Genomic DNA, 26,879 nt, shown 5'->3' on the forward strand with positions numbered 1-26,879 from the left:
GGTTGGTAATTCACCTAACAACCCACACGATAGAAGAAGAACTACACATTATTTTTTAAATATATAAACGCACTGACTAGAAACACACGTAACCATTACTCCTACAGGGATAGACAGGTAGCTAAGGCACAACCTGCGATCATATTTCATTTGACATTTCCAGCTGTTATGTTTTTCTTTTCTTGTACAACTATATTTTTAAATAACGAAGTTTCACGAACTCCCGAACCTCAGAATCGTAATCAAAACGCGACAGAATCGGATTACATCATCAACATTGCTCGAATTCGATACCTAAACACAATCGATTACCCACGCGCGTGATATCGCACACAATGCGTTTTCGGGCACGAATTTAATTCGGCTCGATTTAGGTGTGCCATATATTAAGCATACCCACTTATGTTTAGTGAGTATAATATACATAGAGATATAAAAAAAAACTTACTTTTACTACCCGGTAAGTCGTAAGTTACAAGGAAGAGATCTTGGTAAGAATATGCTCCTAACATGCTATTATGCAGTTCCAAGTCAATAGTCAATAGTCTGAGAGTGCAAGAGTTTATTAGTATAAATATAACTCATTTTATTTCAAAATAAAACTATCTAATATTATAGAAGACCGAAGCAATTATTTTATTACTTTATTTTAAATCTCTGACTAATTCGCCGTCAAAACTTCAAATTCCTCCGTAAAATAGGCCGTGTTGTATGTGTGTTAAGAATAATTTCTTTTATTCGCGTGATATATTCGCTAAATTAATTTAGCGATATGAATTATAGTTTCAACCCACCCACAGCACAGAATGAGAGGCCCGGTGACAACGTTAATCATAACTGGAGATTAACACGGATTCATACGAGTTTTAATCACGTATTGACAAGGGTTGGCACTAACCAGAAACCTCCAAAAACAATTTGCACCACTTGCCAGCGATCCACTTTTTGTGTCATGAGGTACATGAGATGCATTGCTTAATGACAGATTATCATACCAGTCGTGATCATTTAAAAAGTTCTATGACAAGTCCGAGATTATAATGCCACATTATAAATTCTCAGCTTTTCACGTCCCCGAGGAACTCTTAGGTTGTTGACAAGTAAATTCTTAATTATCATGTTTCTGTAACATTGAAATACACGGAATTTGTAATCAAAAACTGGTTTTGATAACATTTAAATCCCCATATATGTTTTTAAAATACAAACATTATCATAACCCGCTATGATGAATAACTGATGCGAAGAAAGCAAAAGTTTACAAGAACATTCTACAATGTGATTACCATAAACGGAAGTTTAATCTCTTGTTAAAGTCCAGTTTACATTCTGTGCATCGGCCCTAACACGTTGACTTTTATTAATGAATATTAAAATATGCGGCGCTACAGAATGAATCCAAAAACTCTGACGGATCGAGGGTCGGGTTTTAAGACAATAAACATTAGTATCATGAGAAGTAATAATAACATATTTAATGAATTACGAAATCCTGCTCATTAAGACCCCATAAAAATTCATGTTTTGTAAACACCCTTTCGCTTTATAATTTGTACTCAATAAAATTCAAACTAATGATACTATTCAACATAAATAGTAGTTTCAATCGCTAGATATTTAAACACGCGACTTCAAAGAGAGACGTTCGTGTAAGATGATTTAAATTTTATTGAGAACACAAACAAAGGTTCGAGTGAAACGTTTAAGCCGCGATAAAAAATATTAATAGAGATGTGAATGTCGGGAGAATTTCATTAAAATTTTAAATATTTATCTGGCAGTAGCGGCGACTGTGATATATCAATTCACATTTCGCCGCGAGATTAGCATCGAATCGCCACGTTTACAGGAAGGTGGCACGAGGAGCCGCCTCTGTCAACTAGTGATGGGATTAGCCTCACCTAGAGCACAACTGACATGTGTGTTCATAACATGTTACTTACAGTAAATAAAGACATGTTATGAAAAGGGAAACGAGGTGGTAGAGAAAACCATCCAAGCCCAAAGTTATCAATTAAATGATAAATTCTAAAATTGAATTTTCTAACTTATTGGGGGAGGCCTATGCCCAGCAGTGGGCGTCGTACGGCTGATAATGATGATAGTTTGACAATGCCTACTTTCAAATGCAATTGGGGAATTTTATTGCCTTGATTGAAACTGTAAAAAACACATTCAAAAAGTGCTTAAAATACTTTTCAAACTAAGAAATATCAAATCGCGCGTACCGCATTCCTTCCGGTCATTCTTGATTCGAAATGACGGTTTCCATCACTATAGCGTTGATTAATTCCACTTTTATTTGTATAAGTATCAAACAGCTGCGGTCGCCGTTTGATCACGACACGCTCTCAACTACGACGACAAAATACTAAAACATTTTTCACGAGACGACGAAAATAATCGATCATATCTCCGTATATTCAGAGGAAGTTACATATTTTTTTATCAAAGACGCCACTGTGAATGCTTCGCGGTTAATATAAAGTGTCGCTAAAGGAGTATTTTATGGGAAATGTGTGACGAATCCCAAAGGAAAGAGTGCCCTCGATCTGATGATATAGAGCTGTTTAGATCTTGAGACATCTTAATTTCAACATCCATTTCTGTAGAAATTATTTAACCTATTTAACAACTACATGGCTGTGTAGATATTAGTTGGTTTAACATGAAGAATTAAAAACGAAAACTCAACCGAGATTTTGAAAATCGAACTTCTCGTTCAATTCAAAACAATTTTTTATAACTTTTTTTGTAAACAACTCGAAAAAGGCAATAAAAATCGTTCGAAATTCAATTCATCAAATCATTCAATTATTCCTCGTTCCCACAAAATTATAGTGATCTGTGGGAAAGGCCGTACCGAGCCTGAGTATAAAGCAAACAAAACCAGTAGCCGCTACCGTCGTCTAAGTAAACTGCATAATTAATGTGTTCACTAGAAAGTCGGCTAATATTACACGCGGTACATCCATCTGTCAACAGATTTGACAAGAATTTGAAATTTGGATTACCAAATCAAGCAGATGAAATGGTCGAAAACTCATGGGGAGAATTTGGTATTTGTAGGTACGTAATGGTAGGTATTTATTGTACTTTAATATTGTTATGGTTTATGCTTTTTTGTTCACTGAGGAGAAATTCATTCATACTTCGCGCTTTTCAAGGTAACGGAAAGAACAGAGCGCTACTAAAGTATAATGGTCCGTTTTCCTAAGAGTGTTACATTTACAATATAATATTGAAGCTGCCGACTACATTTCCAATTTCCAACGCTCCATCACATTTTGTATATTACATACAATATGCATTTATTCAATATTTGATCCAACCAAATACTGACATGAACGTTAATTACTTATATGTAAATCAATTTCATTGATGCTTTCAAAGATAAAAAATGTACTAAAAAGTCAAAATATTATAGTGACAAAAAAGAAAAGTGCAGCAAGTTTTATTATTAGTCTATAAATGTGTCAGCGAGGCGCGTCACTAGCTCGGCCGTAGCACGCCACCGCGGCATAGTAGCGTTTGTTACGGTCATCTCGCGCCAATAACGCCCGGGATAGCGCAAGTCATGCGGGGTGCCCGCTACTGACGCCACGCTAGGGACGAGAAACAAGCGATTCGATAAGAGAGCGGAAAGAAATAGATAGTTCTCGCTCGCCATTTCCGTAATAAGCGAATCAGAGCTTACTGAAACAGATATCAAAAGTAAAGTCGAGACTTTTATCAGAAATCATTTTCTACATGATATACAAACAACAACAACAACAATATAAATGACACAAACAACAATGTTATATACAAACATTGTTGTTTGTGTCAAAGTACTGACAGCTATAAAAACTACGCTTAAGACTTTTTTCAGAAATCATTTTCTACATGCTTCATATACAAACAGCAAATACTTTATTCGTACTTACTTATACTTACTAATAAAATACAAAACAAAAGAGAAATATAAAGAGTACAAGCGACTTACCTTTATGCCGAATATTAAAAGTCACTCAAATATTTATAAGATTTATCTGTGGAAACAGTATTCATTAATTAATGATCTTCTTCTTCTATCGTGTGGGTTGTGAGGTGGAGTACCAACCACATCAACTTTGGTGTCAGGGTTACTATTGAGCCGCCAAAGGCCCTGACATGGCTCATGTGACGACTACTTACTTACATCAGTAAGTAGTAACCGGGACCAACGGCTTAACGTGCCTTCCGAATCACGCAAAAAGTCCGTTCGTATCTGAATTAATGATGATTATTTGGGTATACAACGTTCGAATAATGCAAAAGTTTCTGTTTCTGAAATATTCTAGATAATTCCATCCAAAGCGAATCGCCTATAAATTACACCACAACATACATAAGGGCATGTCGCATGCTAAAAGGTCGAGTCCCGATGCCGCTATGAATGAGTGGGCTGAATAAACTCACTCCCGTCACCAGGCCACCATACTCTGATAAATGGTCTCGGAGAATTCGCACTATAATCAAACTGTCACTACGCTTGTCATTTAGACCAACTCTCCCTTTTTTTTATTAAAAATACTCAAGTCAACAGTAGGAGATCATTAATTGATTATAGGTACTGGAATCAATTAAATTGAACATAGGGTTCTGTTGTTTTGTGCTACTTTAATTAGACTTGGCAGGTGGGTGAAGTTTTTTATCAGAGCTAGAGTTATACTAGACTAAAATTAAATCGATCTTAAGGTCATTGGACAATACAAATCGGGTGATCAAATTGTCACAAATTACTTTGTTAGTTCAGGTGCTAACTATTTTAAGACGAAACTTTTATACCAATTAGACCTATATATTCTATCTATTTGGGATTGAAGGTTCGGTTAAGTGGTATATCTTCTATCCCGGGTTCGATTCCCGGTGGGGACATATCACAAAAAATACTTTGTGATCCGTAGTTTGGTTAGGACATTACTTGTTGATCACCAATGTCTGAAAGTAAGATGATCCGTGCTTCAGAAGGCACGTTAAGCCGTCGGTCCCGGTTACTTCTTACTGATGTACCTAAGTAAGTAGTCGTTACAGGGGCCTTTAGCGGCTTAATAGTAACCCTGCTACCAGGGTTGATGAAGTTGGTACCACCCCACAACCCACACGATAGAAGAAGAAGAGTGGTGTATGAAAACGTATTATTTGGAGTACCTATAAAATGAGAGCCGACTCGATAGATAACCTTCCCATTATTAATGACTCCCACATCATTGGTAAGTATAATAGTAAACGCAATAATCGGGTGCCAAAACTAACAAGTGGATAAAACATTTCTAACACGTTATTGCTAGCTGGTGTCAATCTCACACGACCATCAATCTCCACCCTTCTAGTATCGCAGACCATCAATCTTCGCTTATTTACATCGCAGTGTCACAAAAGCACTCTAGTTTTATAATGAGAGTCATTGGGATCAAACGGCGAGCTTGCTTTTAGACAGTGGCAGCCCTAGCAAAATATTTAGGGTGGTGCCAAAAATGTCGTTACGGCCACCCATTAAATGTATGAGTTTTATATGGCCACTAAGAGGTCTAATTCACAGGGCAGGTGTGCCCAATCCAGTTACTTCCCTGTAGATCCGGGGCTGCCAGCCAGGTTGATCCCATCTTGGCTGATTTTGCCTCCCATTTTGGCACCGTTCGCACCGTCCTAGGGCCGCCACTGCTTTTACAAATGGAACAAATGCAATAGGCTACTTGAATGCTTAGTCAATTGAGATACTAGATTGAGATGGTCTGTTTCCCACCAGGGTAAGCAGAGACTATGGAATTCCATTTGCTTCGATCCTAACATACTTCTCTTGCTTCCTCTACACTCATCAATCGTTTCATACACACACGCAGGTTCAGAGTAGATCTTAACTTTTTCTAAGTCTCGTACTCATTATCACTTAATTCGTAATTAAATTCGAAATTAAGCCATAAAGGAAAACTAGACAATTGTTTGGTAATTTAAGACTGAATTCTATTTCTAGATTAGCATTTTATAATTTATCTTTGACCTAGTCAAATACCCGTTTGTTTGTGCTGCTTATTGCATGTCATAAAAGTTAGTTTGAAATATCTTTTGTCAATTTCGAAAATAATAATGTAAAAACTAATTTAACGTAATAGCTTTACAAAATTACGCATTCTTTTCTTTTCTGTTTCAATTACGATTAAAAATACTGTGATGAAACATGCAGTTAGACCATTATAATTATAAGGGAAAAAAACGCATCTATCCATCTGCACCCGAACTAAATTACAACACGAATTAAAACCCAAATGTTTTTGTATTCACTTAAATCCACAATCAACGGAAACTCTATCCACGCCCAGAAATATTGGAATCTCTAATCAATCAACTGTAGATTAACACTCGTCTACTAAACGGATGGACAGGAACAAATGAGCAAAGCTCGGCTCGAAATCGAATTAACTACAAGCCTGTTTAAGAGACCAATTAAACTTCTAACAAAGGCTATCTTCAATGAGATGAAAAAAATTTGATAGATCAACTCTTTAACCTAATGTATCATGGTCGGAAACCCAGACAAAAATATACCTTAGCCTAACCTCTCGAAGGTTGGGATTGAAGTGGTTGTGGTGTTAAGAAACCCGAGAAGGTTGTTGGCACAACATCTCATATCGATTAAACAGACAATTAATCACGGGAAATGAATCCGAATGAGATGTTATTAGTTATACCACTCGCTATTAACAAGTGAAACAATAGGTGTCCACTTACATGGTGATCTTTTAAAAACTTACCTTAGAAGGTTAGGTATATAGTTTTATAAGTTAATGTGAAGAATTAGGTAAGTGAAGTTGAAGAATTTGGTAAGTTAACGTGAAGAATCAGGTAAGTAAGTTGTAAATATCGATAATATTATTCTTATAAATCTTATAAACTTCAGGACACTATTTACAGTATAAAGTTGTTTTAAATATAACTTTTCAATTTATTGCTGTTTTTAAATCAGAGTTACACTGTCACCGGAGATGATGTGCAACCCGTTATAAACGTAGGACTGTCTTCGATTACACTAGGTACGTATTGTGTATTAAGTGAACCAAAACGGTACTCATTTAAAAGTAGTAATAAATATGTCATTAAAGAGTCGTCGACAGACTAAATACCCTTTTAAATGTCAAAAAGATCAGGCTGTATGTGCGCAGGAGCGGACGATGGCCGATCAATCAGCGGCTAACGAGCTCACGTGGCAACAACCAACAACCCGGCTCATCAACACAGCCCAACACCAGGATAACCATCTGATACGCTGATACTCTTTATAATCTGTGCCATACATATCATATCGAACAAAAAAGATTCTAATCTGTGACAAGTTTTTGAACGATATGGCCGAACGGAACGCGTCTTCGCACGTTACTTTTTTTAATTGTTTTATGAATAGCTTGTGGCAACACAACAACTTATTAGTCAAAATTGAAATATATTTAATCGGTTGTAAATCTAAATGATTAACTCCATATGCAAATATCTTTCAACGCATTGACAGATTTGCAATCGTAATAGATCAACATCCATAGATCTAAAAGCGCATTTATTATAGAACACCCACAGGCTTTGATTAACATTTACATAATCGTTTGTCGCTGGCATTAAATTAAACGTTCCACAGATAAAAAATAAAACGTTGCTTTTTTAATTTATTTTTATAAGTTGAGACGAAGACAGAGTGCGGCGCGCGTGGGGCGTGGTCGGCTAACTTTCATTACTCAAGACCAATAATAAATGATAAAACATTATTAATACGAGGAGATCAGTTGGAATGATGGCGAGCAAGCGAGATTAACCTCCCTGGAATAAATTAATTCTAATAATTAAAAATGTTGATGTTTGCTCTCTGACAATTTAAGACACAATACAGCTACGGGTTTATGGCTCACACGACCCATAAATTGATGGATTTGCAAGTTGTGGTTACGTTTTATTACAATTTTTATAGCAGTATCAACTTTATTAATAAAGAAATAAAATATTTATGCTTCTAAAGCTTGTAAACAGGATTTATAAAACAACACAAGCAACATCGATCTCCGGGACAAAAGTCGACAATGTTACTTATTACTACATAGGTACTATTATTGTCAATCTTGGTGAATTAAGTAGTCAATAAATTCAATTTTGCGGGGCTTACATGAGAGATCAAGCCACTGGTTTAGGCTTCAGAATTCTTCATAAAAAGGAGTGAAGCAGGTTGATTAGTGACCGAGTCCTACGTCTATTACTCAGAAGTTTTAAGACGTCCAGCGCCTGCGGCACGCTGTATATCGAGAGATTCGACCAATAGCCGCACGTTTATCCACGTAGATCGGTGCTGGTTACATTGTATTTGTAACTATCCAACAGTAAGTACTTTCCCAGTCGAAATGACCAATTAAACGATTAGTTCCAAGTTATCTTCACGCGTAATAACGACCAGAAGTTTATTGGCTACGCTCGTTGATAAATTGAATAATAATTTATTCCTCAAGATAAGAGGTAAGATGGCGAACACTGATACTCTCAACGTATTCGCCGTCGTTACACTGTGGTGTAACGTACAGTTTTTATTTTATTTTGTAGTTCATTTATTTATTACACAGGTTCTTGTAAAAATTATTGTCAACAACACCATTTTCTTTGACCAAAGAAGATAGGATACGTAGTACATTGATGTATAATATATTACTATAGTGTTAGTAAGATGTTGGTTAGAAGAACCTTTCCAACTCTGAAACATTCTCTGTTATTTCCTGAGAAAATTTGATCTTTAATGACGGGTTTTATTCCTAATAGTGGATAAATAAAATAGTAAATATACGTTTATTCGGGAATGGCTTTTCAGTTTGCTTAATATTCAATTTGTAGGTACATATTGGTATCTGTTACACATTACGAGCACGAAACAACAAAAACTTACTTACATAAATATATATACTCACGCCTATTTCCCACCAGGGTAAGCAGAGACAATAGAATTCCATTTGCTTCGATCCTGACACACTTCTCTTGCTTCCTCCACATTCATCAATCGCTTTATACATGCACGCCGCACAAAAATTTACATAATTTAAAAGCGAGACCCGCGTCGGAGAACTAGTCTAAACTATTTAGCATAATATCATATAATATGTATGGAACCATTAGCACAGAAGCAATCGCCGCGAGTGATCTTGCTAATATTGCATACATTTAGTTTGTAAGTAATAAAAAAAGATAATTTACAGTATTCCTTTAAAATGATATATTCTACCACGCATGGAAAATGTGCACAATAAAAACTTTTCATGAATAATATGGGTTTCAATTTCCATTTGTGAAGTACTTACCACGTCCCACTGGGCACAGCCTTTGTATATTTGATCGTGAGGACTATGGTAACACACGTGTTAGGTAGGAACTACATGAGAATTGTATTTGAGATGAAGAACTATCATATAAAAGCATTCACATTTGCGCTAAGCGTAGGGGCGCCGTAGACATTCTGTCCGAAAACATTCAATACTTACAACTTTCAAAACGTTTGATTATTTAAAAAATAACTTAACGTGACTAACTATTGCACCAGAGAAGTCGTCTGCATATTAGTTACTAAAATATAAATATATAAAATGAATGTCATAACTAATATCGGTGTAATACACGGCTAAAGTTTAATTCCTTCCGTTTTAATTTTACGTTCAGTGACAGGCCAGCCGCGAGCCGCCCCGCCGATTCCAACCACTGATTAAGCTATTTCGACGCTTTTTGTGCTACTGGACTATTCTTAACCCAAGGCATAAGGTTGGCAATTAAAATATCATAAGTAGCAACGCCAAATGATTTTTGATTTGACTTGAAGGCAAGAGGAAAGCCACTGCCCTATTTTTCCGTAAAAAGTAGCATGAAGAATGCTACACCGACAAGAGCGTGGCTCTTAAATTAGTGATGACGAGGAGTACAAAATTATGGAGAATGTAGAATTAAATCCATTCTTGATTCGAGTGTCTGCTAAGCTGCCTTTTCCCAACTACTTACCCATTTCTAGGTTATAAGGTAATTTTATTCTAGAGTCTAGAATCGTCTAGAATCTAGACGATAGTTATTCTACTTCCTTTCCAGACACATTCCTATATGGACTTATTTTGTTAACATCATCGGTGTAATTTTCTTTGACACTGATGTTATAAGAACTCTACAACGCTTCTTAACACGCTTATGCCCCTGTCCAAACAAGAAATCATAAATCAAATTATAACAACATTAATACACAAGTTTCCAATAATAACGCCTTAGGCTGTTAAAATAAAACTAATTCCAAAACTGTGTTACCATCACGACATAATCTCGACTTTGTCTCGACAAAATTAATTTTGAGATATAAATAACTTGCAACAATAGCTATTGATTTGACTAACAGCCAGTGGAATATCAACATAATCTATCTCGCGACAATCATGGCGCCATTTACAAAAGGGATCAATTAATGCTAGAGAGAAACGGAAAACCTAGAGGATAGAAAACCAGTGCATCGAAAAGAGACAGAAGACTGGCTATCAATCACGCGCCCGTGCACGATTCGAACGCCCGAAGCGATCGAGCGATCTCTACCTTAATTATTTCTATTATGATATTTAAAATATAATGATTATCTCCGAGTAATGTTTGTGGCAAATTTCCCACACTCGTTTCGTATGTAACACTTGAACGGGCTAATTAATATGGGGATATAAATGAGAGATCGTGCTTTATGAAAGAGATTTGTGTACGTGAATATGTTACGGTCGATGCTTGTTAAGGATTTGTTTATAAGAGGTGTCAATTGCGGGTTCTTTAAATTGGCATCTTCATTTTGTTGTTCAGTTTTTCAAATAAGCGTCCATAGCAATCTTTTATCTGGTAAAATAACGAAAGATAAAAAAGATGTAACCTTTGACGTCCTGTTATTACTTTAAATCTAGCAAAACATTCACTGAACCCTACGTAAATGTAGGTTACCTATACGCAGTACTAATTTGCCTTATGAGAAATATGCATAGGTACTTTGATCACCATATTGTCTAACCACTTTAATAGTAATACATCGTCTACCAATGACCCGTACTCGTCAATCAACGATCTTATCACAAACCACCGATCTACACAATATAAAATCGTTTATACCACCAATGACTGATATTGGTCCATAATCCGATTTGTATCTACCATCCATTACAACCAGACCCTTGCTTAGAACTAATTGATAAGGTCAGACGGGTCAAGATACGCTGGTTAGTCGTATCATCTCGATCAAAACGATCGTGAATGGAGCATTTAGTCTTATGATAAATTACAAGAAATATCAATCGGTACAGAGAATTAATCAAAGTTTAATAGAGTATACTTGATGTGGGAAAATAGGTTTGCCTCGAGAAATGGAAAGGTGCGTATACATTGTGGTGCATCGAAGTCGATCGATTCATTTTGAACGGCCAATGACATCAATCGATGTTGACTTGTGGCACTTTACACGCCCTGATGTCTGATAAAGTCAAACGTGATGAACTAATATTTTATCCTATTAAAGCTAGTAACATTTTTTGGAATATACATAATTTATTTTTATGTACTAATGAAAATTATTTTACCGATAGAAGTAGGTTTATGTTACTATAAATATGATCGTACTTATTGTATGGGACATACCTAATAGTCTACCATTTATGGTCAGTCACATCTCTAGCGCGAGCAAACCAACGCGTCTCAATGTTTGGATCTTGTAATTTAATATCCTATATAGGGTTTTATTATAATAACCAGCGCTCCCTACACTTATATTAGTAATATAATTTTCATTAGTAGATAAAAATAAATAGATAAATAGAATGGGCTATTAAATATTTTGGACTAACCAAACATCTCTTTAAGGTTTGAATTTCGAATCGAATTAGAAAAATAACATCACCAAAACAAAACCGCAACAGCCGACACATAATTTTAGACTACAGTAAAAACCAATTTTCAGAGCGTTTTGGGTAATTTAAGTAGGTACTTACCTCGTTTCTGCATGAAAGAGAAGAGATCATCCAAAAACTCCTTCCTCTGAGGGTCGTCACTGATCTCATACAGCTGTAACAAAAGAAAATGACTTATTAAAATACAATAATAATTATTAAAAACATTTTTATTACTACTAAAAATTATCTACTGCGCGTTGACCAGTATGGCCAACTTGCGCGATGTGATAAAATTTTGTCACTGACATTTTATCGATACTGACGATATACATAATTATGTCATTTAGTCGACTGGTGCTAATCATCATCATCAGCCGTACGACGCCCACTGTTGGGCATAGGCCTCCCCCAAGGATCTCCACGACGACGGTCCTAAGTCATGTCGTTCTGTCAAAATACGAACAAAATCACGTGCCACGCATGTTAGGGAAAAAAACAAAATTATCCATTTCGACAAAATTTATAGAATCGATCGATAATTTTATCATGATGCCCATGTTAGCCCTGCTGATAAGTAAATGAGGCAAAATAAAAAATATTTATTCAGTGCATTACTCAGTGAAATGAGGAAAAGAAAATATGAATAGAACTCGCTCCTGGGGGCTTAAAATGGCCACATGGAAGCAATTCATCTAAGAAAGCAATATTGCTATTTGACATTTGTTTGCATTGCGCACTTACTTTTATATGCGCAAATGTCAAATTGCAACATTGCTTTCTTTTAGATGAATTGCTTCGATGTGGCCTTCCCAAGTAGCATTCGGGGTTCTATATAAGATGTCTAGTCGTTCACATGTACTCTACAAGCTGTGTATGTCAGCTGTATATGAGCTGTATAGCTTGCTATAATGCTTTTATTGAACCAGTTTGGGCACAAATTAGACAGCCTTAAGTTCACTATGGCTGTACATTAGAAGTATAATAGCATTATAATAGCAGTTTAAGTAGTAACATCGGACTTAAGGCTGACTTACGGCACTATATGGAACGCAGTGTGAACCATACAACGTACATGAGTGTAATAAAGAGTAATAAGTGGCTAAATACACAGCCTTTACAGTTAAAATCGGACAAAAGTACTCCAGTAAGCTACCTTAAATTCACTTGTGTCCTAAATTATTTCCACATTTTAATATATTAGTTTGACAATTGTACGGAGTGCACGGATTCGGGGCAAACTAACTCCGGCGGATTATTATTATAATATAACACGCGATTAGTACCTGTTTTATATACCATATCATGTTAATGCCATGGGAATGCAACTTTATCGTGAAATGTATACATATTGACAACTAAAAATTTCACGCGCCTCTGTAAAAACGCTTTATTCATTTTGAAATATTTAAAACTGGCTGAGAGGAAAATTTACATTTTCAGTTTTTGATATTTTATTGGAATTATAATTATACTACGGTAATTAATTTTAACATGAAACCAAAACTCATTCGCTCTATCTGCGTATTTTGTGATAAATCTGCATTAATCTTGTAGATTTATTTGGTAAATATTTTAGGTTACGTAGAACAAAATGGTGGAAATGAAATACGGCTATGTGAACTGTTATAACTCCTATTTAATGCGGTGAGCGTATATTAGGTTCACATGTGTTCTGTTAGAATGCTGTTATCTATATGAAGTCCCACATTTGTACCACTACAGCGCCAATGCCAATTAATTTATTCTAATGTGAACTTATGTACAGCTTTAAGATGTAGTTCAGGACAATTGTGTACTTATCTTTAATTCTTTCTTCAAATACTGAAATTTTAGAGATCCGCAATAAAAATTATTAATGGCCGTTAAATGCCCAGTTAAAAATGCCCAGTTACTTATAGTCAAGTATGAATACCTAAAGTACAAATTTTGTAACAAACTAACAAAAATCACCTTTTCGTGTGAGACACACAGTTGGCGTCAGAGTATTTACATTACAAAAACACTACTCTGTTCAAGGAGGTATTTAAAATAATGTAAAAAAACTAGATAAACAGGGACAACATTATGCCCTGCGACAGAAAAGGACAGAAAATAATTTGTTTGCAATCACCATTATTTTGAAGGGAACTTTCAGGTTCAGGCATAATATTTTCCTCTGCATCATGTACGGAACCACCAACAACGGTTGCAATGGCGCTTGGGAAAAAGTGTAATAGAATATCACATTTACATTCATGTTCAGCTTACAGCAAATAAGAGTAGTACTTGTGGACAAATAAACTGCTATTGATGTTAATGGACAACACATATGGTCTTTCTAACAGCCTAGAGTCCACATGTGAATCATTTAAACACTTCTGTACAGATAGTAAAAAAAGGTTATTTTAAGTATCACAAACAAGTCCTAATACAGCTACTGGCTGTATAACAGTCTAAAACAAGTAAACATAACAGCCTTTGGCTTTATAAATGTCCACAAGTGTTATATTAAAATGCTAGCTCTATAACATCGAACTAGTAGGCCGTTAAACAGCGGTTGCCGTATCTCTACCCTCCTATAATGCTCTTAGTCAGAAAGCTGACTAAAGGATAGTTGTTAGAGTATTATAACACCCATAATCGTATAAAAGTATTACTCTACACTCCTATACGTCCCTTAGACAGGTATAGGTGTAATTAATTGCAATAATGCAGCTAATACATCACGAGTGAACTGTAGTAATGCTTTAAGTTCACCTTGGAACTAAATGTGTACTCTTAAATGGAACAAAATGCTACTTGGGTTATTAACCCCCCTGAATTATAATACAGAAATACGTTTCGAAGCTAAACTAATTAAGCTTCTTGAAGGCTTGAGATTTCGCAATAGGAATTATACAATAATTTATGCAAATGTAAAAAAACGGTTACAGAAGCACAAATAAATAGTAATAATGAAGTTATTAATATTCGTAGGAAGTGCGGCAAGGGTGCGCGTACGCACGTGGTGGCCCGCATGTCCGGGACACCGCTACTGCATTACACCTCATTATAAAGTTCTCATCATCGATGCAGTCACCAGACCGTGCTGTGACAGTTTACTTTAATGACTCTTATTATTTATACGGGAAAGGAGAAAATGAATGGTGACGACAAATTGTAGATTAAAGGTAAATTCCCATATTCATTTTGGTGCATCTAAGTCGATCGATTATTTTTGAACGGTCAATGACAAAAATGGCGGTTACTCCACCGATAAGAGCGCAGCTCTTAAATAGAGAGAGAGAGAGAGAGAGAGAATGACATCAATCGATGTTGACCGGTGGCAATTAAGGCGCCTAACTTTTTTATCTGGTAAAGGTATGATATGATGAACCTGTGTTATTAAAGCTAGGAACCAATTTTACAATAGATATACATACATAGACTATAGAATTCCATTTGCCTCGATCTTGAGGTACTTCTCTAAATATGAATGTTGACGAAACATAGCTGATAAAAGGTAAATACATAGTGGTTTTTCTGAAGCACACCTTAATATGCGGTCACCTTCATCGAGACTTAATTCGAGCCTTACCCCCCCCCCCCCCCCCCCCCCTTTATCCCTTAACCCCTTGCTGCCTAGGTTCCAGACACAATAAACAATGGGGTTTGGATTATAAAAGGACATTCGACATTAATGTAAGTAGGTAAGTACTATAATTGACTTGGTGTAGGTTAGATAAACGCGAATTGGGATTCTGGTTCTGAGGCAAATTAATCCCCGCCGTATTAAGATTTCAATAGCTCTTCATGATAATTATGACATCAAAAACTGTCAGAATGTACACAAACTATCTAATAGAAAAACTTTCTGTGTTGTTTTTAACGATCAGAAAAACCGTTGCGTAGTAGGCATTTAAAATTTTCCGTTTTCCCTTGCGACAAAGATAAGTGTATAAGGTTGTAAGATGCAAATGCCTGCGCCCTGCAGTGCGCGCGCGCATTTGAAATAATTCTCGATATCCGCCACTTAGGAACGACTATCTACCGCCATTAGAGTACGCATCATTGCTCACGTATAAAAAACTGGTAAGTAACATACGAAAACATTTACTTATAGGCATGTATATAGGTAAGTATATACACCCCTTCATTTTGTTATAAGTATACATGTATTTACCTTATTTGAATCCATAGACACCTGGGATTATTTTCAGTTGATTCAACGTTTGAATTAAGTAACTTTGATATAGTTTATGTAGAGGCCTGTTAATCAACCCTTAGAATAGTATGGTGGAGTATGCACCAACTCATTAACATACATAAACCCATGACTATATCCTTGGTAGGTGCTGAGCCGTATCGCCGTCTCCTCTATAATGGCCGAGCAAACTTAGTGAAAACAGCACTACTCATTAAATATAAAATTGGATTTTACTACCACAAATGTTGTTTTAATAAATGATAATAAAATATTGCGTTATAGTAACATTTCTTAATCATCATAACAAAAAAACAACGCAAATAACAGAAAACAAACCATTGATACCCAAATAATACCAAGAAAAATCAAAGGAAATAATGACGTTTGAACAATGAGTGTCTTAAGCAAAGAAATGTCAAAAAACTCGTAAGTATACCGAGAATTGAGAGTATTACAGCATTTTAAGTGCAAAACTGTGACATCACAACGTCAATATGGGAAACCCGTTAGGTAAACTGTTCGTCCGGTTTAAGTTGAACTATATGAGCAGAAGTGTTCCACGGGTCATACTCGTAGTGGTGGGAAATCAGGGTTATGATTGAGGGTAAGTACGACGGATCATTGATGGTAACGTCAAAATTAAGAAGGTGCAGCTATATATGGACCTTAGTTGCGTCTCAGATCTCGTAATGGTACATGTGAGTCAAGGAATGAAGATATAGATTTTGATAGAAAAAAAAACCAAGAATCTACTGCCAAATGACGCACCATAAAGTACCTCATCACTAATTTACGAGACACGCTCTTGTCGGTGAAGCATTCCCCATTCTTGTCTATCAAAGGCCAAAGGCCTGTCACTTCCTTATAAGGCACGATGTTCACCTTCTCTTTAATCTGTTCCATGCAAGCTGTTCTTCGTCTTCCACTTCCTCTCTTTCCTTGTAGCTTCCCGTTTATGACGTTTTTAGTAAATTCGTCGTGTCTAATCATCTTGCCTCTTCTGTCCTCAATAACTCTCAATAAGGTACATATATAAATCTATTTCGATTGTGCTTTCTTTAAGCTTAAAAGTTCTTCTGCAAAGTATATTTATCGTAAAAAACAATTGAAATTCTATTCCAACTATCACTATTTGCTTCGGGGCCTCAAGTTCCCTTCCTTGAGCAATAAAAAGTAAATTAAATAAGTTTTCACACTCCAACCAGCCAGCACTATGATCGCATGTCCCGAGCCGTGGCGCTTCGTCATCAAACAAAGCTATTTGCATTGCCGGACAATTACACCGGGCACTTAGCCCATCGAACTGGGCCGTCGACAACGAAACGCCATTTGACACTTCCTGTTTCCTTCTAATTCTTTGTCGGTCAAATTCGAACGTCTGGCAAAACGAAACGGACGAAAGTCTTAGCAATTTCTTTTGTTTTCGGTAATAGATAGGTATTTCCGGCAGATCAAGAGTACCTACGTTAAATCGGCGAGTATATGGAATATAATTATGAAGATTTTGATGAGAATAGAAGATGTGAAAATAATTTATCTTCTTCTATCGTGTGGGTTGTGAGATGGAGTACCAACCTCATCAACCCTAGTGTCAGAGTTGCTGTTGAGCCGCCAAATGCCCCTGACATGGCTCATGTAACGACTACTTATTTACATCAGTAAGTAGTAACCGCGACCAATGACTTAACGTGCTTTCCGAAGCACGGATCATCTTACTTTCGGACAATCTGGTGATCAGCCAGTAATGTCCTAACCATACTAGGGACCACAAAGTAATTTTTGTGATATGTCCCCACCGGGAATCGAACCCGGGACCTCCGGATCGTGAGCCCATCGCTCAACCACTGAACCACGGAGGTCGTGAATGCGACATCTTAGCATGTAAGATTTCCGTAGTCTTTGCATACTGCCATAAGACGTGTCAATTAATAGGCAGAAGGAAACCTCCTGAATTATCAAATCTTTTCAATTTTACCTTACATAGACCATTATATACAATAAATACATCTCGAAAGTCCCGACATCTAACAACATTTTTGCACCAAATGCGACCCTTTACCCATCAACTTGTGACCAATGCTAAACAAATGTTCGGCGCTGATGGTTCATAATTGGAGATCGTTTTTTTGTTTTACCGTGTTATAGGGCGCTAATCGAAACCGCTTGTGATTAATCGCGCGGGGCGCGTCGGGCCGACAGTGACGATCGTAAGATTGATGCGCGTGAGTCGCTCGTTGGCTGAATGGACCGCGGTTTTGTAGTTTTACATGCGTCGATTATCGAACTTTTTCTTAAATTATGTAATTGCGACGTAAAGCAATTAAAACTTTAAAAAGTGTTAAGCCGTGTATCTACTAGAGCTATACTTTCTTACATATTGGCAAAATATGTAATTATTTCACGACGGTGTTGAAATCAAAACAATGGCGACTCTTTTAAATTTTGAAAGAAATATATTATTCTTTTAAAACTGTTAAGCAAATATTCAATAACACTTAAATCGAAAACACAAGATTGCCAAAGCAATAAGTTTAACAAAACGCCAAGCCAGGTAAACGTCAATCTCTGACCACCGTAATGCGCATGTCAGAGCATTGACACGGCACGTCACGCGGTAACACGCATGCGCTGTCCTGAAGGCGCATACGACTAAACTGTCAATTGATCACATGAATAATTATAGTTTCGATAAAATCAGAAACAGAATCGCAAGTGATGAAGATTCATTGTAGTTAGTAAGTAAAAGAAGAATATTAGCAAAGAAGAGAGGCTTTTATGGCTAATTCCTGGTAGTGGTTGCCTGGAAAAAATGCTTTAGAGCAATAAGGCCGCTCATTTATTTGTAATTACATATTGTAGAATTTGTAAGTATGTTCTGTTTGTATGCAATAAAATATATTTGATTTGAAGAGAGAACACAGGAAAACGGAGATATTTTTAGGAAGAATTTTAAGTTTTGCCCACATTATTAACATCATACAGGTAATCATAAGCAATTAACATTTCGTCAATAGAACTCCGTAATTTGAATAAAAATACAAAATCTCTCTTAAAAAGTCACACTAAGAACATCTTACGCCACTCGAAGACCATAACTCTAAAAGGTACCATTACATTATGCATTCCAATTATCACAAAACAGTCTTCAACCGAACTAAGGGTGTCTGCGGTCCCCGAGCAAATTATTGTACGAAACGACGAGAATATTACAACAGAATTATCATAACAGGCCGCGATTGTCGCCTACAGGACCGTAGATATTTGAATCACAAAACTCGGGTAAGCTGCTTAATGTCCATTGTGTTGTGCCAATTACTGACTCTCCCCTTCCGCTCGAATAAATAAATATTGTCAAAATATCATCTGCGTGGAATATGGGACGCATGAACGCGCTCTGGTTTACCAGAATACTGCTTTGTTGGAGGATAATAGGTGTGCTACTGTTGTGGAAATAGTTATATCTTAAACTTTGTCGAATGTTGTTGATATAACTTTTTATGGCGATACACAGAGTTGACTCAACGCTCTTAGCGCCAGGTTCAACACTACTGGGGGGGTTAAAATGGCCACATTGAAGCAATTCATCTAAAAAAGCATTTGTTTGCATTGCGCACTTACTTTTATATGGGCAAATGTCAAATTGCAATATTGCTTTCTTAGATAAATTGCTTCGATGTGGCTATTTTAATCCCCCTGTTCAGAAATTATCAGTCAGATAGTAGTATAATATAATAGGCTATCAGACAGTTTATCAGCGAGTTGTGACTCGCCCAGTCTCTTACTCTGATATCTATTATGTGAAGCAAAATTGTTAAATAATATAATAAAGTTATATCTACTTATTAAATAAGCTTTAACATCATAACCATAAAACACGCTCACGTCTATATTTCCATAAGGCAGTCAGAGGTACATCCATCGCAATATGAACTAAGTACCGACGCTTCATCGAGCTTTCAGAATCATAATACAGCTAAGTTAATATATAACTAACTACATGTATAAGAATTTCAATCAGTTCATTGTACCCAACGCTTATGCCAATACTCGACTTGCAACTAATGAGTAACACTATCAGTTTATTAGAATCAATAATAATTGAAAGACAATTTCAAAATATTTACGAAAACACAAATATAATATATTTTTTAATTAATGTATTCTTATGAGCGATTCAATAATTTTATAAACCAGTCGTTGCGATGGTAACTGGTATTAAAATGTACAATAAAATATATTTTGATTGACATGACATTTGCATGAGCCAGTCGTTGCAGCAGATTTAATCATCATCAATACACATTATCATAAACTTCTGTTTATAGTTGTCAAAGAACTAATACAATATCTAGGATAACGTATTTGTATAGATCGGGTGGGTGTAGTGCACGGGAATTATGATAGCGAAGGCACTCTAGGAAGACCAAACGTCTTATAAAAACGGGGTTTACTAAGAGCTCTCTTAGTAAATCTTTGAAACAAGATAAACCAAATTTGCTGAATGTTGTCATATATGGTAAATATATTTAAAAAATCTCCGATGAAGATATCTTGACACCATCCATTATGTTCGGAAATAGTTGCCAGTAATTGGAAGAATTACAGCACAAGTCTTTAGACAAAATGGTACCGCGACACGTCACATTTATAAAGCAAATAATGACCACACCACAGGCAAGGTTGATGCAGTCACAATGATGTATCAAGAGGATATAAATCAACGTGTCTTAGCAAATAGGACAAGGTGTCTGCTTGTATTACTTCGTGTTTAAATTTGAAATCATGTAGGCGAACCGTTTGATAGACTATTGTATTCTGACTTAGATCGATTTACGCTTATATTCGTTTTTATGACGACCTTCGTTGCGCAAGTTATCGCAAATTGTGTATGTTATATTGCTAGATACATCGATAAGCAACATGTTACTATGTAAAACCAGTGTTTAGTATCTTGCAAGTGCCTACTCGTTATTTGTGTTGATAGATGACTCATTTCGATTATTATTTATTAGCAGACTTTCCGTTATTATTTATCGTTATATCTCTTTCTGTTAATTAAAAATATAAATGAAATACCAATTCCAGCGTGATTCGTAATAGGTAGTGAAAACAGGAATACTTTTAAATAGCCAAAATTCGAATTTATAAACTCCCAAATTTGATTACAAAACCTTGGAAGGCCTACTGGCATGAAAGGAAAATTACTACTGCACATGACACAATAAGTAGTAAGACGTGTACATGAACCTACGACAATAAATTCCTTGATGCGGATTTTGTATGAACGCTATCACACGTAATGGCGTTGGCTACCGTTTCTTTCACTCTATTTAGTTATAGTGCACGTATGAGGGAGACGAATAAAGATCCTCGCTTTCGTTCGTGTTACTCATAATATCCAATACGTGACGGCTTTACATAGCATATTGTAATTCATTTTATAATATCCTTTAAGCACTATAAATTACTTTTCTTTAGCAACCGGTCTGTAGAAATTACCAGCATGTTGATCCAACAATCGAATAAGTTTCTTGACGTTTGCAGACTGCAAATATTAGATAAAACATTGGAATTATTTGCAATATATTTGTGTGTATGTACTCGTAAATAGTACATAGCTTTCATCTTATTCAAATTAATTAACATTTTTGTGCATGTGTACATCGTTCAATACAGGTTCTTTACAATACAATACAAATACACTTTATTGCACCAAAATAAAAAGAAGAGAGAGGTTCTTTTCTTCGGACGATCTTTGCTTCAACTTTATAAACCTATTATTTGTCACTACAAATAATAGGTTTATAAAGTAGTAAAGATCGACTCACTAGTCAATCGTCAACTCAAATAAGTATTGATAATATATAATTTAACGTACTATGATCAGTATATGTATATATATCAAGCATTGGCCGTTCCAATAACTCCCTGGGACCCCATTACATTTTCGCCCGACTCAATAAGTGTAAATCTATGGCATTTCCATAAACGCTGTTACTTTGCCGATAGTCCTTCGAGGTTTATTTATAAATCCATCCCTTATATTATGCGCTTGAGTTATTACTAGCAATTTGAAATTGTCTTGCGGCGAAGTACGTGGTCGTACCTCTGTCGAATGCTGTCTATAACGTTATTTAATGTCAGCATCCACTTGTCCTCACTTCAGATCGGAATTATGTTGTGTTAGAGGCGGTTGTGTTTATTGGTACATGAGTTGAATAGTTTTACTATTAGTATCCGAATGCGACTGGAAACAGAGCCGTAATAGCCTAGTTGAAAGAACGCTTGACTCTCACTGTAATGTCGCACGTTCGAATCCAGTGCGAGTCCCTAAATTATTACCACGTGCTCAGTGCTGAAGGAAAACATTGATAGGAAACCCTAAAATAAATAAGAGATTATGTGACCAAACCTGTACTGGACTGGTTTCCAGGCAGTCGCTTTTGTAAAAAAAACATACATTTCAAATCTCCGGATTAGGTAAGGTAAGCGGACGCCGTGAAAATGCGACAATGCTAGGGAGATGTTGATGATGGAGTTAACCAAATAAAATAAATAGAATGAGAAATAAAATAAATAGAAGATAGGTTGTCGTTGAAAAATTGAGAATTTTAACCATTCAATTCTCGCGTTAAAGTTAATAATATAATAATAAGTAGAGAATCCGAAGCATAATTTGAGAATGTCATTTCACGTTTATACGCAGGCTGTATCAAGCTAAATAATCGTAATTACAGCGCACGCATAAAGCGCTGCAGGCGAGACATTTGCCAACATTCACAAATGTTGCCTGTCACTCCATACCATTGTGGTCATCTATCATAAAACCGTGTAATATCTAGTCGTGGTCACACTTCGATAACGAGCGAAACACATAATGCCGAAACATGAGATGGTGGCGGTATATCATACACATAACATCACAAATAGATACTTTATTGAACACACAGCAAAAGCAAAATTACAAACAAAAGAGAAATATAGGGTTTTTTGTTTTTATAGCACAGTGCTTAAAAATTCAGACTCGAACGAGACTTGAACCCGCACCTCTTGTCAAACCGGGACGAGGGTGGTAACCATTACATCACCTGGTCCTCCTCCTGTCCATGACGATACAGATCGAAGAACTACGCATTCCGAGTCAGAATTTTTTCAATTTAATTTTCTCTTTAATAGAGAAATAGAAGAGTACAATAAACGGCCCTAATGCTAAGTAGCTATCTGTTCCAGGCAACCACCAATATATAAACACACACCTATATCCCACCGCGGTAAACAGAAACTATAGAATGTCATTTAATGGTATATCGAAAATAAGGTTGAGTGAATAAGTATCATATCTCCAATGCAGACCCAACTTTTGTTAGACAAGGAAAATGGCAACAAAACCATTTTTTAATTAATAAAACAGACGTGTTTGACTCTACACAGAATTTTCATCTGTAATTGATTAAATAGACTACAAAAAAAAAATAAACGAAACAATTTGTCACGACTAAGCGTGGTTAAAAGTTTTTAAATACCTATTACAAATAAGTACGTAAATATGATGATACAAGAGTCAATGACCTAGGAACGAAAAGGCTTACATACATGGAACCTTCTTGAAAATATTGCACCATTATTGCCAACATCATATCTATGTCAACCAATAATTATAGCACTGATAATACATAAAATAGCGGAAAAGTGACAACAGGAAAATAAAGTACCTACCAGCAACCAGTCAATTCTATGTAGTACTAGTATCTATGCTAATATTGTGTACAAACATTGGTTACATACATACAGTTATGAGTCATATTTTTGCACAATTCATACAAGTATATAAATAAGTAGGTACATAAACATAGGCTTTTTTGTCTCATTTCATCGTACGCTTTTGGATAACGGTAGAAGTACTAAATGATATATACTTATATTATATTAACATCATAGAAGGAAAAATTGAAGGACAGAGAGGAAGGGAGAACATTTATGAAACAAATAAAAGAGAAGGTGCAGGTCGTGTGGTATCAGGTGAAGGATTTGACGGAAAGAAGAGAGGAATGGCGATTACTACACTGACAAGAGCGCAGCTCTTAAATAAAGAGAGAGATATATATATTACTGGTAGACTAAATATACCTATTTAGAGCTATCCACAAATGTCCAATATTATTGGCGATAGACCTGTTTATTTAGTAAACATTACAATTGGGCTCTCAAGGGGTGAGTAGAGCCACAAGCAACCAAAGACAACTTGCAGCTAGTGATTCGAGGTCCTAAGATAACAACTGTCCATCATGTCAGATACGACACAATTTCTCTGTCTTATTTCACGACAAGCCTGAGAAGACAGCATTTTTTTTATTCGCTCCAGCATAGAAGCCGATGATTGAAAAATACACTAACATTTTGTTGTTAATTGCACCACCACTATGAAGAAGCTATAAAATATTTCTGCTAAATCTAAACACACACTCCAATGTAAACCAAAATGACATCGAAGCAATTTATCTCATCATCACCAGCCCATTAACGTCCCCACTACTAGGGCACGGGCCTTCCCTATGGATGGATAGGGAGATGGGGCCTAAAAAAGCAATATTCCATATTGCCATTTGCGTATATAAAAGTAAGCGCGTACCACACACAAATGTCAAATAGCAATATTGCTGTTTTAGATTAATTGCTAATATGCATCTTAGGACTTCATACTAAAAGTGTGTGGCTCTGACAAGCCGATACACCTACGTAAGTAAGAGCAAAAATTTTCATCACAATAGGATACACATTAACCAAGTCACGATTGAAGCTCCTCTAATCCTGCGTTTACCTTAAAAGCTCACTTCGTTACCTTCTAGCGTTGTATTATTGCAATCCGTCATTCCACGGCTCCATTTCAACGGTTCGCATGCCTCTAATACCACAGAATGACGTTTAAAGGCTGGTAATGAGCTAAGGAGATAAATACCGCTCCAGCGATCAACGAGATTGCCTTTCCAGCTGTATTGGTTACATCTTATGACCATGGTAAACCTTTTCTTCCTTTATAATATCAAGCTGGTGTAACAAAAAGCTCTTTGAAGCGTGGGTTAGTTCGTCATGCGATAGATGTATCTAAGAGTTCATCAATTCGGAATGTAGTCATGAAAACATGTTATAATTTTTAGTTACTAATATGTATGAAATATTCGCTGTAGTCGCAACATAGTGAAGCATCATCATCATCACGTATGCTAAGCTACGTTTAGTTAGTAAGCACAAAAAGGTTGTTAATAGATTGCTCTATATCGAACAAAGTATGACTACGTATGGCTCCTGACGTTTCAGACTTCTGAAGAAGATTTTTCTATGTGCATCGCACTTTTTACAGAGCTAACCTTGTTAATTTCCCTAAAAATAACAAGTACAGCGAAATATTCAAAAAACATCAAGAAAAGAGAACATTCAAAATTGTACGTACATGTAAATATTGAAAAGTCCCAAAAAGAATGACTTTACATCAAGTGTTAAACTTTCACGATTGAACAAAGACTTCTAAAGAATAAAGTAATTAAGGGGACAGTGGGGACTATGAGAGGACGGTGGGGGACGCAGGTGCGGTCGGATTCACAGTTTGTAACATAGTTTTAACCAGCTCTGTAATGAGGTAAACAAATACGCTTCTGCGGGGCGTAAGCGTTGAGATCACAGCGGGTAGATGGTGAATACCAAAACTTATTTTGACAAGACTTCTTGGCATATTGGCAGTGATGGATCTTGCACCAACGAGTTATTAATTTGTCTTAAGTGCAGTTTTTACTAACACAGTTGGCTCGACCATTATAGACGGCTATACGGCTCACCACCTAACACGTTGGTCTCACAGAAAGCTCGGTGTGTGTGGGTACTTAGTTCATCTTGCGATGGATTTGATGTACCTCTGACTGCCCTAATAGATAATACTGGTAGAATTTGTTCAATTACTTCTTACAATAAGGGTTTTCTAAAAGCGCTTAACAGTACCTACTGTTGAGATGGGAGACCTCTTGCCAAAGCGGCGCCAACTGAGTGTCAGAAAAAATCTCAAACACGATTATTAGCAAAGCTGTCTTGACTTTATTTCAGCTGCCGTCGAAACGTAGGTTGTGAGGTGTGTCAGCTCCAAGCAGAAGGCGGGTTGACATAAACTTTATAGCCTATGTAAAAGTATTGAACTCATCGTCATCATCCTAGTATTATCCCGTCTTTCACAGGGTCCGCTTACCTAACCTGAAGATTTGTCAGGTTAGGTCACATACCTCCGAAAATGCATTTCCCGGGAATGTGGGTTTCCTCACGACGTTTTCACGACGTTTTCCTTCACCGCTGAGCATGTGATAATCATTTATGATCCAAATATGAATTCGAAAACAAATTCGACAATCATTGGTTTCGGCTTGTGCTGGATTCGAAACTGCTACCTCAAAGAAGCAAGCGTTCTACCAACTGGGCTACCGCGGCTCCACGGGTCAAAAGTAGTGAACTGAACTTTGACAATATCAGCCATGCGTCAGTGCCCTATTGAAGCACTTCCTTGTTATCTGATCTTATAACAGTTCTATATGCGACTCGCTCGAAGCTATCGCTTTGCACCACAATGTGGCAGTATGTAAAACACAGCAAAGTGGTCGAGGGCGATGGCCGCAAGACAAAGCCCCGATTGATACGCGCACTGTCGAAATAACAACGGATTCCACTAATGGACGCCGATTAGTTACCTTAACCGTATATAGACAGGTAAATGCATTAAGAAGTTACACATACTTTCATAAAATCACGCG

General features: G+C 36.4%; 1 protein-coding gene across 5 annotated transcripts in view; it reads right to left on the reverse strand.

Moving 5' to 3' along the window:
* Window positions 1-26,879, reverse strand: part of LOC126374347 (protein dead ringer) — a 150,971-nt gene that overhangs the window by 39,822 nt on the left and 84,270 nt on the right. For all 5 annotated transcript variants that reach the window (XM_050020949.1, XM_050020946.1, XM_050020947.1 and 2 more), the window contains one exon: window positions 12,027-12,099. In XM_050020949.1, the coding sequence (XP_049876906.1) occupies window positions 12,027-12,099 (73 nt within the window). The remainder of the gene's footprint in view (window positions 1-12,026; window positions 12,100-26,879) is intronic.

This window comes from Pectinophora gossypiella, chromosome 17 (genome assembly GCF_024362695.1).
Source record: "Pectinophora gossypiella chromosome 17, ilPecGoss1.1, whole genome shotgun sequence".
NCBI classification, from domain to species: Eukaryota; Metazoa; Arthropoda; class Insecta; order Lepidoptera; family Gelechiidae; genus Pectinophora; species Pectinophora gossypiella.